This window comes from Gossypium hirsutum, chromosome A01 (genome assembly GCF_007990345.1).
Source record: "Gossypium hirsutum isolate 1008001.06 chromosome A01, Gossypium_hirsutum_v2.1, whole genome shotgun sequence".
NCBI lineage: Eukaryota > Viridiplantae > Streptophyta > Magnoliopsida > Malvales > Malvaceae > Gossypium > Gossypium hirsutum.
This window is the reverse complement of record NC_053424.1, coordinates 6,958,689-6,977,457: the sequence shown is the minus strand read 5'-3', so window position 1 is coordinate 6,977,457 and position 18,769 is coordinate 6,958,689. Positions and strand designations below refer to the sequence as shown.

The 18,769-nt window shown below is 32.7% G+C and overlaps 1 protein-coding gene and 1 long non-coding RNA gene across 2 annotated transcripts; both read left to right on the top strand.

The window, feature by feature from the left end:
* Positions 1 to 4,912: 4,912 nt before the first annotated feature.
* Positions 4,913 to 10,758, top strand: LOC107918228 (protein SEEDLING PLASTID DEVELOPMENT 1). The gene is made up of 9 exons (XM_016847764.2): positions 4,913 to 5,480; positions 6,134 to 6,348; positions 6,985 to 7,135; positions 7,677 to 7,868; positions 8,462 to 8,624; positions 8,717 to 8,946; positions 9,347 to 9,523; positions 9,614 to 9,736; positions 10,193 to 10,758. Exons 1-9 carry the CDS (start codon positions 5,073 to 5,075, stop codon positions 10,490 to 10,492), a joined length of 1,959 nt encoding a protein of 652 aa, XP_016703253.1. The 5' UTR covers positions 4,913 to 5,072; the 3' UTR covers positions 10,493 to 10,758.
* A 6,016-nt stretch (positions 10,759 to 16,774) lies between these two features.
* Positions 16,775 to 18,207, top strand: LOC107916845 (uncharacterized). Its single transcript, XR_001689618.2, has 2 exons — positions 16,775 to 17,466; positions 17,815 to 18,207. It is a non-coding gene; the product is annotated as an uncharacterized lncRNA (long non-coding RNA).
* The last annotated feature ends 562 nt before the right edge of the window (positions 18,208 to 18,769 follow it).

Sequence of the window (18,769 nt, the reverse complement as noted above, 5' to 3'; positions counted from 1 at the left end):
TTAAAATTCCAAAAAATAAAAATATATAGAGATTAAATTTTAAATTAAAAAAAATCAACCATCAACATATTAAAACCTAAATAGTGAGTTACTACTATTAGATAGCCCTAAAGAGAGTAGAATGGTCATATAATTAAATTAAAGCACTAATACGGATTAAGTTTTAATTTGGTTGATATTGTTGTTAATGAAAGAGAACGTAAATTTAAGTATATTAAAAATAAGAGTTAATGAGAGACAAGATTATACGTAATTCTAAGTATTATATAAAAAAAATTAAAACATCAATAATAAAAAGAAGCAAATAATAAATAAAAATAAAATAATTACACCTTTCGTCCTCCTTAGTTGATGCCAAGTTTTCTTGTTCTGTTCAATTTATTTACTTGAATTTCAATTACATGAGAACTTTTATTACATTTTTTTAGTATTTATACATACATACATACATGAATATATACAGAGGAGTGAGGTCAGGGCTTAGCGAACTGATTTTCTGAATATTGCTTTCAGTCCCTTTTACTTTCAGACAGAAAAATCTGAAACAATGGAAATATCAAGCAATGTTCTCCTCTCTCTCTAATCAGTGCATGTCCATGTCACCGACCATGCATGTATCTATTAAAGGAGGTTTGGCTTCTTTGTTCTTTTTCTGAAATTATTTATGTCTGAAGAATTTGACAAAACCAGGTTGTAACAATTGGGAATAATGAAGATTATGACAACTAATAAAACCTGTATGACAAGAAGGGAAATAATTAATATTAATTTCTACGTGTTTAGACTGTAAAGTTAAAAAGGTCCTTGTTTTTCTTTTTTCTTTTTTTAAATTTCATGCATGGAAAATCATGTAGGAAAAGCAGCAATTGTAGATCAATGATATGTCATCTGAAGGATGAAAATGACCCCCTTTTTCAATGATAATGCTCTTATCTATCTTAATTTAATGGTGAAGAAGCTTTCTTGAAACCAATAACTCCCACACTTTCTTTACCTTTTGGTTTTCTCCCAAATTCATTCACTAAGCTTCATCTTGTTGATCCAACAGATTCCTACGTTGCTCTAATTCTTATAAACCCATTAATATGTGAATAAGAGATAAATGTTTGTTTGTTTGTTTTTTTTTTATACTTAAAGTTTATTTCATATGCGTTTTATAGTTTATGAAAATTAATTTTTTTAAGACGTATTTTATCATTACACTCAACATTTTATTGATGATGTAATTCCTTTTCGAATATACGGAATTAAAAACAACAATTTTGTCCACCTATGTTACACAGATCCATATCCTATACTGTGGAGTGGCTCAACTGAACTGGTTTCATTTTCACTACCATTTTCCATTAGGTCAAGGTCCAATCTTTGTAAATGAAAATGGGCATTCATAAAGCCCAACTTCCATGGATTTCAATTATTAGTTGTATGCACATCGGGTGAAAAAAAATATAATAAAGCCTCGTTATAATTTGTCTGGATTTTACATGTTATAGAGAGGTATAATTATTATAAATTTATAGTGTAATTTATATTGTAAATTTTCATCAAATAAAAAAGGAGAATTATATTTAAAAAAATTAGAATTAAATTGACAAAATTAAAATACGTATAACAAATGCATGTATTATTACTTTTATGTATATTTTATTTTATATTTTTTCTTATGATTAATTATAAACTTCAGAAGTTTAACAAGTTCAATAAATCAATATGATTTATTAAATTAAATTAATTAAATCACAATGAAATACTAAATTTAAATGATTAATTTATAAGTTTATATGATGTTCCTAATTCATAATAGAATATTTAATTAAGGAACTTAATAGTTTATTGAATTGATTTCTTTAATTTTATTAATTGAATATTATTTTCAATTAATAAAATATGATTAATATATTTCTTCATGTGAAATTTAACCATTTTTATTGAAATGGTATTTTAATTAAAATCATTTTCATTTAATATATCATTATTAATATACTTGCTTATATGAAATAATTATAATTTTATTTAAAAATTTAGACAATATGTTGTTATAGAGAACTAATTTAACAAAGAACAGATTTCATAACTATGAATGTTGTTATTGTAAGTGAAAAGTTGATATAGAGAGTTGTTATAAATTCTTTTAAAAACTTGACTATTATAGCGAAATGTTGTTATAAGGGATGGTTGTTATAGAAAGAGGGCTGTCTGTATTTCAAAGAATAAATTATTTAACTATTTTTCAAATAATAAATATAGGTAAACAAATAAAATATGTATAATATAATATTTCTGATTAAGTTATTGTGACGAGTTAATTAAATATCAAAATAACTGACATTGTCTATATTACAAATGCAAAATCTTTGAGTGAAATCTATGGGAGATGCATTTTTAAACATGTATCAAGGAAAGAGAACGGATTGGCACATCTCCTAACTACGGAAAGAATTCGAAGGGGCGAAACAACTTATCTGGTAGAAAGGTGGCTTTATTTGCTGCTAGTGCAGTGGAAAAAGACAGACGGAGGTTAGACCCGCCGGATTTATTGTTGATGGCTGCGATTGCTCCAGAGATAGAGAAGATCTCTGGATTTTGCATTTTCTGAAAGAGACGGTTTGTTTTCCTAATGGGCTCTTGGTTACCTTTGTGTTTTTGATGCCTGTAGCCTGTAAGGACTGGTTGAGCTCATTAATAAATCAACTGGGTTCTCTTTGATTTTATCCACGAGATGCTTTTATTTCCTAGGGAATTGTTAATTTTTTTTTATCTTCTATTAGTTGTTATTCTTGTGTTTTTTTTTTGATCCGTTTTAATAAATGAAATCTAGTCTTTTCCTAAAAAAATGTATAAAAAATAACTGTTAACCAGTTATCAAAGTACATGCGAGTGTACTATGCATCACAATAATATGCATGTGTAATTCATATTACACTAGCATGAATGAACAGTAACATGATTTCCAACTAAGATATTAAACATGAAAGAGTAGGCAAGAGAATTTCTCAAAAATTATGAAAAATTCATCTTTAGATATAGTACCTTCAAGGTTTTATGCGCTAAATTTTCTTTTAATTAATTTTTTACTCTTTTTCTTAAAAAAACTACTACAAATAAATTAGATTATCTATACAAATTTATCCATATTCCTAAATCAAGCCAAATAGAATACTCGCATCGAATTACTGGCACGTTCAAAGTCCGACCATAGAAATTACTCCAAAATTTCCACACCAATGGATCGAGCATGGGTATCCCACATCCATTTTGGAGCAGTCAAACTAGCATTAAGCTACCGTAGTAGTAAAGGACAACCAGTCTTTGCCAGAATAGCTCTCTTAGACTTCAAGATACCTAACATATGAACGTGCATGCATAGGTATTGCTGAGACATCCTTCAACTCAGGAATAGTCTACTTGTTCTTTCCCAATAACAACATGGCGCTCAAAGATCCAACACTACTCAAATGCCTCAAAGTCTAGATCCAGATAGCTAGAGTAGAAATGGTAAGTGCAACCAACGAAGCAACACTCCACTACCAAATGGCTTATAGAGTCCAAGATCATGCAATTGACAATGCCATCCCAACAAAGAATGAGATCCCATTCTTGAAGCATGACACGCAAGATAACTCAATTACTTGTGTGCATGTCCCTAAATTAAGTGGTCACAAGAGAACAAACGATCTCCTTACTTCCATCAACATGGATGACCAACTACGAGAAGTTCCACGAGAACACAAAATCGGTATAGTTAATAGAAGCCGCACTCACCACAACCGCAGAAAAAACAATGATCATAAAGTTCAGACATGACGAGAAAGATGAAGAAAATGCCACACCCTCTATCTTCACTACACAGTTCATGATGCAACCGACATTCACATCTCAAAATGTGCAGTTCTCGATGTTCCAACCAAGGTATGAATATGAACTTTGTTTGATGAACAACATTATCTACAACTTTAGAGCTGATGGATATCCAGTCCAGTACTTCAAAGATCCTGAAACAGGACACTGTCCATGGGGTATAAACTGTGAATGTGATGGATGCTATGAAGATAGCTTCACTGTAAACTATGAACCCATCAGACCAAAGAAGTCAAAAAGAAAAGCAAAGGCAAGTGTTCTTCTGAAAAGTCATTTTTACAGAAGATACCTTGACGAAGACCCCTTAATTGCACCACTAGGATAAGACGACGACAAATACTAGTACATGGTACGGTACACGCCACCTCCATGGGTAGCAATAAAACAGGAAACACCTCCTCCAATAACCTAGCAACTTAGTTAGGAAAATATTTAAAATAATAAATATTACTATAATTGTATTTTCGTCTTTTCATATAAATTCTTTTTAGTGATAATCTTTTTAGACTTAGGTAAAAAAAAACCCTTAAGAAAATATAAAAAAAAATTAAAACAATTAAGGCTTCCTTTAGTTCTCATTAAAATTCTATTAAAATTAATTTTTTATAGGTTTTTTATAATTTTAATAAGTTTATATCTACTTTAATATTTTTAAATTTTTATTTAAATATTTTTATTTTATATCTTTTTATTATTAACCAATGAAAAACAAAAAAAAATAAAACTCAAGGCAATTAGATAAAATAAAAAATAAGAAATAAATGACTTAGAAAATTGTTTAAGAAGTTTTTAAGTCGATAAAATACTTAAAACCACCCATAAACCATCCCAAATGCAACTTAATATGCTTTAACCCATATCTTCTTGCACCGATAACAATATCAATACAAATCAAACTAAAACTCTATCAACCATGAAAATATTTAAATGAACAGAATATACGGTATAATATTTTTTTGAACATATATACAGTATAATGTAAGTGATAAATGGAATTATACTTTGTAGTTTTCTTCTAATTTATTATTTAATAATAAAATTTTGTGGTTGGTATAATTTTAAAATTTTACTCTGTTTATCATCAAAAACAAAAATAAAATTCCTACAAACAAAACCAGAAATAAAAACAAGTTACAGAAATTTCCTGATTGAAAGCTGAAACACTCTGCTAATTTTTCCCGCCAAAGAAGAAAAACCAAAAGAATTAAAATCAGATGTTTTGTTATTCTTTGTTTCACCATTCACCTCCTTTAATCACCAAATGGAAACCACAGCTTTTGTTCTTTAAACCCAACTTCAATTCCCAGTTTTCCCCTCTTAATTTCTACCCAAACCAAAACTTTCCTCACTTTTTCACCAAAAGTATTTCTGGGTATCCAATAAAATCCCCTGCTTTTTCTTCTTCTTCTTTGGAGGATGAGTTCGACGTGGAATTAGGCCGTCTTTTGTCTTTGTTGCCAGAGGAGATGAGAAGGAGAATCAGTGAACATGAAGAGTTAAGAGAGTTGATTGAAGTGGTTATGGATATAGGGAGGAAACCTTTGGCTAGGTTCCCTTCAGGGGATTTTGTATTATCTGATTGTCCAATCACGGTTCAAGATATCGAGCATGCTACTTCTCAGGTGTATCATTTTCCCCCTTTCCCTGTTTGCATATTAAGTGTTCGATTAACTCCTTTGGATAGTATTTAAGGAGTTATCTTTTTTTGTTTTGTTTTTTTTTCCTTATCGAAGTATGCTAATGAGTACGTACACTGTAATGATTATGAAACAAAAAGGATAGCCATTGAGGGGAGAGAAAATAAAATGATATCCTTTGTTAAATTGGATATGGAAAAGGGGAAAAGAAAAAAAAAGAAAGAAAATCACAACATATGGGTGTTTCTATATGCATTTTTGTTAAATTATCCTGGGGATATTTTGAAATTTTGAATAGGTTGAATGTCATTTGGTTCCGAGGCAAAGTGAATGCTAAAAAACATGATAATTTTGAATTATAGTGTTGCTGCTGAAGCATTATCGTCTCAGAACGTGGATGCCTGGTGGTTTTCTTTTTCCCCCAATGGATTTCAGTAATACATTATCACTGTCATGAGACTATGTGGCTCTCAATGTTCTCAAAGTGGTAGCTGAAATCTGCTTGTTTTATCATAATTTACTTGTATCCTTTAAACAATCTTAGTTGAACTAAGATCTCTTCATTTACTAGAGCTTCCAGTTTACCTTTCTTTGTTTTGTGAAGTCTGTTTGCTCATTACAAGTACCAAAAACTGCAGGTTGGGGACTTTGCCATCGATAATCGAGCAGGCATCAGCCGAACATTGCATCGTATTAGTGCAATCAGGAATCGAAAAGGCACAATTATTGGTTTAACTTGTCGTGTTGGTCGTGCAATATCAGGCAGTGCTGATTTATTGAGAGATTTAGTTCAAGATGGGGCTTCTTTACTGCTCATTGGTCCTCCGGGGGTGGGAAAAACAACAATCATTAGGTTAGTTGTTTCTATCTCTGATCTGTTGATTTGTTTGGCATGGTTGCATGACTAGGATTGCTTTCCCCATTCTCATTCTTAATATTTTGCAAAGTTGAGTGCAAGTATTTCAAAATTCAAACACTAAAATTTAACTGGTTACCAAGTTAATGTCTCTTTACTCAATAGAATTCTCTAAATTTTTTAAAAGCAAGATGGTCATGTTTGTTTATCCTGCTGAAGTACAATACCAAGAGGAATCAAGGGGAACCGTTCATGTCCTTTAGCATATTTGCTATCAGCGGCTGCTCTTAAGATTTGAGCTTGTTAGCCCAGAATTATTATTAGATTACAAATGGCTTTCAAATTTTTTACTTGTTGAACATGATTAATCTCGGTGTAAGGGAAGGGTTTTAAAATATTTATAGATGATATATCTTAATACTGAAAAAAGTTTTCTGCTATCAATCAACCAGAACTAGCAAAAGTCAATATGCATTTTCATCTATGCTCCAACCATATCTGATCAGCTGAATATATGCTTTTGTTGTTTGAATAATTCTTCTGTTCCAAAAGCTGCAGTTTTGTCTACTTGTGGAGGAATCTTTCCAATGATATTGCTAGGGTAACCTAAATTTCTAAAAAAAAAAATGGCAGGGATATAGCGAGGATGCTTGCAAATGATTACAAGAAACGTGTGATGATTGTTGACACCTCCAATGAGATAGGTGGGGATGGTGATATACCGCATGCTGGAATTGGTTGTGCACGGAGAATGCAAGTCCCTGACTCTGATATGCAACATAAGGTACAAGCTGGACTCAGTTCTCATTTCTTCTCTGGTTACTTACAGAAAAATATCTGTGTTGATGTTATGGTGTGTGCTAAGATTAAACTTTCGTAGTTGAAAAATTTAAGGGTATTAACTGAGTTCTGTTGCATTCTGAAAATAATCTCTTATAAAGTCGTACTACTTTTCCTACTTTACATCCTCAGTAATTAAAGATCTCTCTTTCTGTGATCATAAACATAATTATATGTAAAAAAATCAGATCTAACCCTTTTAGAGGGAATGGAAATTTGTGGTCCATACATGTGCCTTCATTAGCACTCTTTTGTTCACCTTGATGCATAAATCTTTTTAAGACTTTGCATTCCTAGCATTATAGGAGTTCACATGCATAAATCAGATGACCTGGCATTCTTATATATAAAATCAATAATGTCTTTCTACTGCCCCTTTAGAACACTTCAAAATTTCCCCAAGTTTGTCCTGTCCTTTATAACTTCGCTTCCTTAACAGGACCCGCAATTTCTTGTTTAACTTTTTGCAATTTTATATAATGCAGGTATTGATAGAAGCAGTTGAAAATCATATGCCACAAGTTATCGTGATTGATGAAATTGGGACAAAACTGGAGGCAATGGCCGCATGCACAATTGCACAACGTGGAATTCAGCTAGTTGCCACTGCTCATGGAGTAACCATTGAGAATTTGATTATGAATCCTTCTTTGGATATCCTTATTGGTGGAATACAGGTGAGCAAGTTGCACTGATACCCGTTCCTATTATTTACTGAACATGTAGGGGTTACTGGCACCTTTATGCCAAAGCCTTTCAGGATCAATAGTAAAGGTCTGAGTGCAGTCTGGGGAGTAATGTTTAGAAAGATGAGGCAATATCTTTAGAAAGATCCTAACCTTTCTGTGTCTTTTTCATCTTTAATTAAATGCATGTTTCTTCTGATGAAGAGGGTGGCAGTGCAAAGAATAGCTGTCATATAGAATTCTGTTCTAACAAATTCTTATGTGAAATATTTCCTAGGTAAAGATATGATGTGCTGCCTTTAAGTTAAACTTGTCGGTATAAAATTATAAACAAGCGAAGCTGCTTTTTGTCGGTGATTTCATCATCCATTGAGCTTATGATTTTGTTATTTCCTGCTGTTGTATAGTTAATGAATCTTTGTTACTAACTACATTATTGTAATCTTGCTCTTTCTCATTTTGTCGATGCAAAGATATTGTTATATTTTCATAATATTTTCTTAAAATAATTGATAGCTCTTTGAAATTCAATCATGACTGAGAATATAATTTTCCCTAGTTTCATTAAATACATAATTTTTCAGAGTGTGACTCTAGGGGATGAAGAAGCGAACCGTAGGGGTGTCCAGAAGACTGTGCTGGAGAGGAAAGGACCATCGACATTTAGTTGTGGTGTAGAGATTGTTTCTAAGACTGAGTTACGTGTTCACTGTTGCCTTGAAGCAACAGTTGATGCTGTTCTTGCAGGTGCATTTTCTTTTCTATTTAGTGCTACCTGGAATAATCAAAGTGGGTGATCCAGGATAGTTTATTACATCGGTTACTTGTCTACTGTGAAGGTCGTTTTCCACGCATTGAGATCCGCAAGATGAACTCTCAGGGGCTGGAAGAGAGCTCACAGACTTTTACTGACATCAGCTCTGACAAAGAGGATTTAGTAATCACTGGAGATCTTTCAGAGACTAGTTACGAGAATAGTATCGGTAACCATTTCCCTTCTGATCTTTCTTCAAACATGGCTGACGATTCAACGGAAGACAGGGATTTACTTCGTATGTATGTCTATGGGGTAAGAGGTCTTGATATCATACATTGCCATTTTGATTTATAAATTAAGATTATGTTTTGGCAGTTTATGAAGTTAACTTATGTATTCAGCATTTGATTTTACTTGTCATATTCAGTTAAATCTTAGTTTTGATTTCCCATATATAACCTAGATGGTAATTGGTTTGAAGTTGCCTCAAAATCAGGCTCAATAGTTGTGACCGTATGATGCCAATTTTATAAGCCTTCCATATAGCCAGTTTAGTTATTTTTGTTTAGATATGATACCAAATTTTGTCAGATTCATGAAGATATAACGTCTCGGTTAAAGCTTTTTTAGTTCTGATTGTCAGTAGTTGTCATAGTTATAAATAATAAGAAAGTAGTACAAATAAAACTTACAGAATAAGTAGTTATTCTAGATCCAGGAGGCAAGTGTGATACAAGGACTTAAGAAGTTAAAGATGGATGCTGCAGTTCAATTAACTGATAATATAAGTGAGGCAGGTGTGCTGTTTGCTCTGCTTTCGAAGCTCCGAAAGAACTCTGGGATTCAGGCTGCAGCTAAATCTCATAAGATAGCTGTCTATGTGGCGAAGGTGAAGAGCTTCTTGTTGTTTAGCATTAGCTAACTTTCACATCATCAGAATGTGGTAATAAATCAGTCTTTTTCTTTTCCTCCCTTGCAGACAAGCTCTTCGATGCAGATTACAAAGGCCTTAGAGGCATTAAAAGATGATTATCCCTACGGGTTGAAGAACCCTGGATCAGAAAATGATATGAATATTTTGGAGAAGGTTGATGCCTTAGAGGTGAAGACTTGATATTTTTGTTCCAGTTTGATCTCTGAGTTTTTCTTTTTGCTTTCTAAAGGAAACTATAATTTTTGCAAGTTCAGTGGTTGTAGGCTCTTTAAGCCCTTGCTAGTGGTTCAGCTTTAGCGAGAGCAATACTTTTGAGCATGTTTATGAACCATTTAGCCTGAAACCTTTAGATAGGCTCATGGGAAATCTGTTTTTCAAAAGGAAATACTCCAATAAATCCATGTTTTTTTACTCATTATGCTAACAATGATATCCTCCCATTTGCCCGTCTCTTGAGCAGAAGTTATGATCTCAAGGATTGATAAATTATATGATCTCAAGGATTGATAAATTAGACTTTGTAGCAATATATCAGTGCGTAAAGTATGCTGTAAACAATATCTACTTGCTCTATATATCGGAACTATTTCACTGACTTGCTTACGACTGAATTAATCATTTCAGGAGGCAAGAATAGCCATCGAACAGGTAGCAATCCCAAAAGAGGAACCTGTGGAACTACTTCCAAGGCCACCCCAGATTATATCTCTACAAACAGAGCTCATTGAGAAATACCAACTACAATCAGAGAATATCGGCAAAGGTTCAGATGTACGCTTACGCATCCTCCAATTTAAACTGGTAAAAGATGAGGACAAAAGCTCCGATGAAGATGCCAATGCGAATGATTTTGAAAATTTCGAGCCCTACGGTGCAAATGGTTCTCCTCACGGTGTGGAGAGGTTACCTCTTCTGCCGGATTAGTCATCACTGTGTTGTACATAGAATATTGTCACATTTGTGGTAGTAAACTTTATAGAAATCTCACAAGTCCTTGCACGGGGATTGTGGCCTATGTTGCTTTACATTTGCTGGTTCTTGTTGGATGTTTCAGCATCAGAATTCTGTCAAATAGTGTCTGCAGATTGGGATCAACAAGGCTGTTTGATTGCTCTGATGAATCCTAGAATATGTAATTTTTCATCTTTGATAAGCAGTAATGATTGAAATATAGTGACAGGGGTTGATTATCTGGATTCTTAGATGTTTTCATTTTTCTTTTAACAAATGTAAATTGGTGTTACTCTTAATTTGAAAAATTTAAAGATGCACTCTCTGTTTTAATTTCTTTTTTTAAGAAAATTATAATTGATCAATTTCTATATAAAGTCCCTGTATTAAGCATTTTTGGACTAAGGGACCACGAGTGGATTTTTGGACTTGGTTATGGAAATTTAAGCAACTTGAAAGGGGGGTTGAGGTGGTGTTGGTGTATATTTGGAAAGGACTGGTGAAGCTGATTATGGAACAAGACCCCAGTCTACGTTTCTTTAGTTGCTTCCATGATTCTCATGGAAAGTTCAAAACTTTGATAGTTTGCTGCACGAATTTTATGTTTTTTGAGGATGTCTTAGTGAATTTTGTTTTTTTATTTGGTGATTTGCTTTGACATTCGTTATGTATGGTGAATTCGGTTATTATCCAAATTGAATTACTATTAATTAAAGTAATTAAAATTTCAATTTTTTTAATTAGCTGAATCAAAAACATTAAATTAAAAATATTAGTTGTTTTGGCATGGGAAGGATAAATCAACAAAGGAAGTCAGTATAAGTTAGAAGAATATTAATAGTTTGAAGTCAGGTGGACTGGAATAAAGGATACACTAACATTGGCAGAATGTCATTAGGAGAGTATAGGCAACTCAAGGCTTTAAGTACTGATATTTGAGGTTTTGACAGTGTTACTGTTCTATTTATTAGAAAATGAGCTCTCCAAACCTAGTATATTTTCTTGGATATTTTCGAACACCTTTAAATAAATTTAAAATAGTTTTAACAAGGTTTTACAATTTAAAAAATTAATTTTTATCTATTTTCTATAATTTTGTAAAAATGTTTTCTTAATTAATTTTGAAATAATTAAAACATTGCTGAGAATCAAGCTGTTAAAGTGGAGTGATACTTAAGATAGTGGGTACTCCTTCAATCACCACACGAGAACAATAAAGAAACCGAACACAAAAATGTTGTTTACGCAGTTTAGTTTTCCTAGGTCGATTTTCTTATATAAGAATATCTATCACAATCTCTGTAAAACAAGCACTATATAAGCCGAATATAATATAATAAGGAACAATATAAACAAGTATCCTTGGTAGCTAAGTCTTTAATTATTCAATCAAATATAACTTTCTTGATTCAAGGAACTAGATAAGGGTAATCGAGCTAGATATCGTCCATATAATTAGCATAGCCCAAATAATTGGTTTAGTAAATTGTCAACATACCAAATATGAAAATTGTCTTCTCACAGCTTTGATGGCTAGGAGAGTGGGTAGTCCTTTTAGCACCAAATTGTCAATTTCATATTTTCAAAAAATTTCCTAAATAACTTCGAGATTTTTGACATGGTTTGGTTACATCACATTGAGCATTGATCATTCTCATTATACCATATTTTGGGAACGGAGGTTGCACTGGTTCCGAGTAGAACGGTGACACTACATGTACATCAAAGAGATTCTGATACAACTCCTTATATGACATTGGGATTGGTGTAAACGGGAGTCTTTCTGTATTCAGCCTCGAGTTGGATTCCTACCTTGGCTGACCTATGTTGACCAATTTGGGGTACCCTTTGCTCATATTATTCATTTCATTTTCATTTCTATTTGGGGTTGACCTCTTTGCGCTTTCTCCTACATATATCTTCCCGCTCCTGATTGCACTTTCAATCATCTCGCCGGACATTACTATGTCTGAGAAGCTCAGGGTAGCGCTTCCCAACATATGGGTAATGAACGGGGCTTTCAGAGTATTGATGAAAAGCATCGTGGTCTCCTTTTCCAGAAGAGGCGGCTGGACTTGTGTCACTACCTCTCTCCATCTTTGGGCATATTGCCTGAAGCTCTCACTTTGCTTCTTTTCCATATTCTGTAGTGTAATTCTGTCAGGCGCCATGTCAATCACGTGGCCATACTGCTTCATGAAAGCCCGTGCTAAGTCTTTCCATGAATTGATTTTAGCACGACTTAATTTATTGTACCATTTAGCTGCTGACCTGATCAGGCTGTCTTGGAAGTAATGAATTAATAATTGGTCGTTATTAACATATCCCGTCACCTTCGACAGAACATTGTGATGTGAGCTTCAGGACAACTAGTCCCATTATACTTTTCAAATCTGGAGTCTTAAATTTTGGCGGGAGTACTAGATCAGGTACCAAACTCAGATCCTTGGCATCGACCCCGCGATGGTAATCAGCATTCTCCATCACTCTAAGTTTTTCTTCCAACCACTTGTATCGATCTTCGAGTTGTCTTGCCAGTTCAACCTTTGCTTTTTCTATTCCTTCCATTTCGTCTAGATCAGGAACTTCATGATTGGTTAGAATGTTCCTTGGATTGGAACCTGAGCCCATCAGGTAGTTCATGGGTGCCGAGGTACCGACTTGATGTTGTGATCTAATAGCAATAGGTACATCTTGTGGACATGTCTGATCGTTTATCGAGGTGAAACCTGGAGGGTATAGAGATTCCTCATTGTTCTCCCCAGCATTGATCATGGAGTTTTTTCCTTTTCCTAGCCCCTTAGTCAGTAATTGGGACAACTGATTCATCATATTCCTTTGGGCCTCTAGCATTTGGTCCCTTATATCTTGTTGGATCTTCGCCAGTTGCTCTTGCATTTGCAGTTGTAGCAGGTCTTGCGTCTCTCTTTGAAGTTGTTCAAGTCTTTCCAATCTTTGATCCATATCTTTTATCCTTTTCCGTGTACCGTAAAGATGCCTAGTCGTTTGACCTTTGTCGGTTCCCAGGCTAACTGAAATAATTTCACCTAATTAGGGTTCTTTTAGGGAAAGTCTAATGCAAATAATGCAATGCAATGCAATGCAGATGCATGAAATGAATGCAAAAGAAAGGAAGACATTGATTCTGAATTCAATTTCATTAAAACAACTTTTCTAGAAAACAAATTCCTTTACATAAAATGGACTACATATACGACCTTTCTCTCATATTCCAAGTGAAGACACCTAACTTCCTCTTCATATCCGGATCTTATGGTCGAGTCTTGCAAATTCCCCAAGAGATGTCTATATTAACTCATTTTTGCTTGATCCAGGCCGCGACTCATTGATCACTTGTCCCTGCGATACTCGTTAGCTCCTTTAAGACGTGACGACTCTTGAATAATCTTTGTTGGTTCGCATCCTCAGGCAATGAAGCAAAGTCTTGTATTTCTTCACGGACTATCAGCCTTATTTCATTGTGTTTACTTGGACCATATTTAGACAACCGTGTTATAATCCACTTTATCAAAAAATTTGTTTTCTTATGACAAACTGTTCTATTTAGCAATCAAATATGAATCAACACTTCCTTCCTATGATGATGTAATGCAATGCAATTATAAACAAAATAAAAACAAAACAGGTTAGTACAGGATAAATAAATAACAAATAAAGCAATTTGGGTAACCCCTAGGGGTTCGGAGTGGCTCTACCTAGGGTGGGCTCCTAAATCTCTCTATATGTGGTTTGGTTCTAGAGTAAAGGTACCTAAACCAGCAAATTCCTCGATCTTTACCTATTATAGGTTCAAACAGACCGAGTTCAGTTCAGGGGAATATATTTTCCTATGGCTGCACGGAGATGAAAATCTCACGAAGACATAGGTACGGATGTATCCCGAAAGCGATCCGCTATCCTGTACGGAGGTGAAAACCTCACGAAAGAACAATTTCTCACTCCCACTCAAAAGGTGTGACCACAACGGTCATGCAATGCAATGTGCGAGGATATATGTATAAAAACTTGAAGCGATTAAAGAAAATGAGAATAAAATGATGAAAACCGTAAGAAAAACGAGTGAAATGCAATGAAGAGATCATATATCAAAACCAACTTTTTAATTTTCGATAAAAAGACAAAAATTAATCAACTTGTGGCTTAACTCTCTTATTAAGGTCCCCAGTGAAGTCGTCAAATTGTCGTAACCATTTTTTTTGAAAAACGGGAATCGACTTGGATTTGAAAATGAAAACGAAAAACGGGAGTCGCCACCAATCCTTTTTAATGAGGTGTGATTGGATCACCTCAAATTAATCATTTTAATAAAAGTTAAGATTTACTAAAACGATAATCTCTGGTCTACGAAAATCAGAAAATGAGTTTGGGAGTCGATTACACACGAGAAAAGATTAACACCCTCGATACGCCTAAAAATTAATACCTAGTTGATTAATTAATGTCTTAGTGTCAAAATTTTAAAAACTTGAAAGAATTTAAAATACGATCACTCTTTATAAAAAATGCTCAAATGTTAAAGACCTTTTCGTCTCGAAGTAATAAATACCATGTCCAGTAAGTTAAGACACGACATATTGAACTTTGAGAACGAGCTTGCCTTTATTTAAAAAATTCGTATATTTTAACCCCCTTTTAAAAAGATATTCGGTTAGTTAAGGTAAACGAGAAAAATCGAAACCCAGTAAGTTAGGGCACGTTTCCTCGAATTTCCAAACACCGAATATTGCCTTTACTTGTGAAAATCTTATTTTGAGCTAACAAAATGTCATACCCGGTAAGTTAGGGCACGACACCTCTTATCCCCGAGGATAAGTATTTTTCAAATCTCATATTGCGATTTAAAAGAGTATTTCGTATTTAGGTTAAATGAGAAAAGTCGAAACTCAGTAAGTTAAGACACGATTATCTCGAATTACCAAATACGAAATATTTACTTTTACAAAAAAATTATTATTGGGTTAGATAAAACCTAAATTCGTGATGGAACGAGAGAAAAAAAATGCATAACAAATAAAAATCGATAATCATAACAAGATAAACATAAACACAAAGGTAAACGACAACGATAAAAACAAAGATAAAATAAATACGTCAAACGAATAATAAGAAAATGAAATAATAAATAAGCTAAAAAATGTTTGAAATTAAAAAAGAACTAGTAGTAAACGAATAAATATTATGCAGAACTATTTAAGGAATGATAGTAATGATAATAATAATATTAATGGTTATAATGCAACAAATAAAATCTTTAAATTTGAAATGATGTAAAAAGATATAAAAAAATAATAAATGATATGGCAATGAATGAGGAATAAAAATAAAATGAGATAATTTAAAGAGTAATAAGTAAGGATAATACAATAATATAATAGTAATAATAACAATATAATAATAGTAATGATAGTAATAAAAAATAATATATTAAATAATAGCAATAAAAATAGTGCTAATAGTAATAATAGTGATAATAATAATAGTATGAAAAATATAACAATAGTAAAATAATGATATTAATACCTAAATATAAATATAGATATAATACCTAAAATATAATAATAATAATGAAAATATAAATACATAAGAAATATAAATAGATGAGTAATAGGAAAATAAACATAGATGAAAATATAATAGTCATAATACAATAGTAATAGTAATTACAAAAATGATAAAATAAGATAATAATAATAATCGTAGTAGTAGTAAAAATGTAATAATAATAATATATTAAATAACAAATAATATAATAGTAACAATAATTTAAAAAAATGATAATAGTAATAAAAATAAAAATAATGTTGATAATAAAAAAAACTAAAGTTTAAAAACTATATAAAAATATATAAATAAATAAAATAATAACGAGAGTAAAAATAAAATACGATTATATAAAGAAAAATAATGAAAATAATATAATAAATGGAAATATAACAACAATAGGAATAGAAAAAAAGATTAGATATATAATAGTAGTTTTAGAATAAGAAAATAAATGTAACTAGGAATATAGTAATAATATATCAAATTAGTCTAATAATAATAACCAGGAAGTAAATAAAAAAGAAAATAATAGTGGCAATAATAATATTAAATTGGTTAATACAATAATAACAATACCACATAAGTAAAAAAAAATATATATAATAATAATAAACAATTATCAAGGTAGTTTAATATATACAAATAAGTAATCAAGAATAAAGAATGACTATGAAATAAAAATGAAGTAAAAACTTAATTAAAATTAAATTAAAACAAAAGGGATAATCTACAAATAAAATAAATGAAAAAGGACCAATATGTAATGCGCCCAAATGTATAAGGACTAAAACAGGGAATAATCCAAGTCCTAAAACATGACGTTGAGATGCGGACTAAATTGCAATAGTATACAGATTTTGGGAAAAAATTGAAAATAAACAACACGCAAACAGGAACCAGTTGAAAGCTAGCGCGAAAGGAGAAGGACCAAGTGTGTAATTAGCCCCTCACCACAGAAACACGCGTATCCCAGGGGCAATCGGGTCGGGTCAAAACGGGTCAGCCAATACGGCGCCGTTTTGGCGCTGTGAGGTTGGTCTCCAAACGGCACCGTTTTGTGCCTGTATAAAACCCCATTTTTTTTTTGTTTCAAGATCATTCTGCTGCTTCAAACAAACAAAAAAAACAGAAAGGGCTCCCCTTTCTTCTCTGCTAGGGTTTCGAAACCCTAGCTTTTGCGCCGCCATCGCCTTTCATTCCTCCACCGTGGACGGTGGTTGTGACAGCAACAAACAGGCTTTTCAGCCCTTGATTGAGCCACGTTTGAAGGCCAAACCTTCAAAGTCTGAAAAATCGAGATAGGAAGACACCTCCCCACCTTCCTCAGGTTCGAACTCGACGGCGGAGGGAGGATCTCCGGCGAGGCATTCACGGAAACCCCGGTAAGTTCCCTCTTTCTTCTTTTTATTCTTTTTTAAAATCGATAAAAAAATAGATAAATAAATAAAAAATGATCGAAACGAAAAAAAGGAGAAAACGAGATTCTAAAATCAACCTCTCTTCTGTTTTTGCTTTTTTGATTCTTTAATCTGTGTTACAATTTTTAAAAAACTTCCCCCATTTCCCAAGATACAATCGGTTCCTCCCCTTTCGAAAATACCATCCCCTTTTACACTGATAGATCTTGGCCTTTTATAGTCGAAAAAAAATGTATTACATTTGATTTTCTCTCTATTCCTATTGTTCCACTTGCTTTGGCTGTTGTCTCTGCTTTTTATTTTCTTTTGCAGGTTCAAAAGGTCAATAGTGGCAAGTTGTGAGGTGACAATGGCGGTAGCTGCAGGCTAGGGGCGGTGGGGTGGTTGGTGCTGATGGCAGAGGATAGGCTAGGGTTTCAGATTGTCTGAAACCCTATTTTGATTATTGGGTCTGGGGGTTTGGGCTTGATTTAGGTTGGGTTTTAATTTTGGGGTTATTTGGGCCCGGGCAAATTGAGGGTTTTACACTTACTAAGACTCTGTAAGATAGAATTGTTATTTGAATTGGGTGATGTGTTTTGCCTTACTCCTTTTTAAACAGCCTGTTATGTTGTCTTGTTCTAACCTGTGTTACAAGAACATCGAATTGGGACATCTAATAAATAAAAAAGCTTTTCATGATGGAAGCATGATCAATTTGATTCAGTTATGATGGAGTTGATATCTCTTATGATTTCATTCAAACTTGCGACATGGTGTTTGATAATGGTGATAGTGCGATTAGAAATGATACTGGTTTCTTTAATGAGTTCCTTAGCAGCTAGCATGTTGGTGTAATTTTGATTAAAGCTTTGCAATGGAGATTCTGAGCAGTAGTTTTTTGGTTTTCTTTTTTTTTTTTTATCAATATGATATAATCTCTTAAAACTACTTATAATTTATCTTCAATCTATACATAAGAGAATAATACGCTTTATCGCACTAATCAATCTTGTTTACATATTGTATCAATTATAATCAATCTATACATAAGTCTTGAATCTTCAAGATATATACTTCTAAGTTTTACCCAATTTGATCTAATCTCAATTCAAACTAATGTTCAGATATGTTGCTACAAATAATTTGATTATCATAGATAAACTTTCAGTCATCTAAAGTATCATCAAGAATCAAATCCCAATAATATTGTTTTCAAAATTTGTCAAACACAAATATGACACATTTCTCAAATATTAATAAACACTGCTTTTTAGCACGATTCAAA

Coding starts and splice junctions, on each gene's coding strand:
- LOC107918228 (XM_016847764.2), top strand. CDS start 5,073: ATGTTTTGTTATTCTTTGTTTCACCATTCACCTCCTTTAATCACCAAA. Junction 7,136..7,676: donor ACTCTGATATGCAACATAAG/GTACAAGCTGGA, acceptor TATATAATGCAG/GTATTGATAGAAGCAGTTGA. Junction 8,947..9,346: donor TTCGTATGTATGTCTATGGG/GTAAGAGGTCTT, acceptor TAGTTATTCTAG/ATCCAGGAGGCAAGTGTGAT.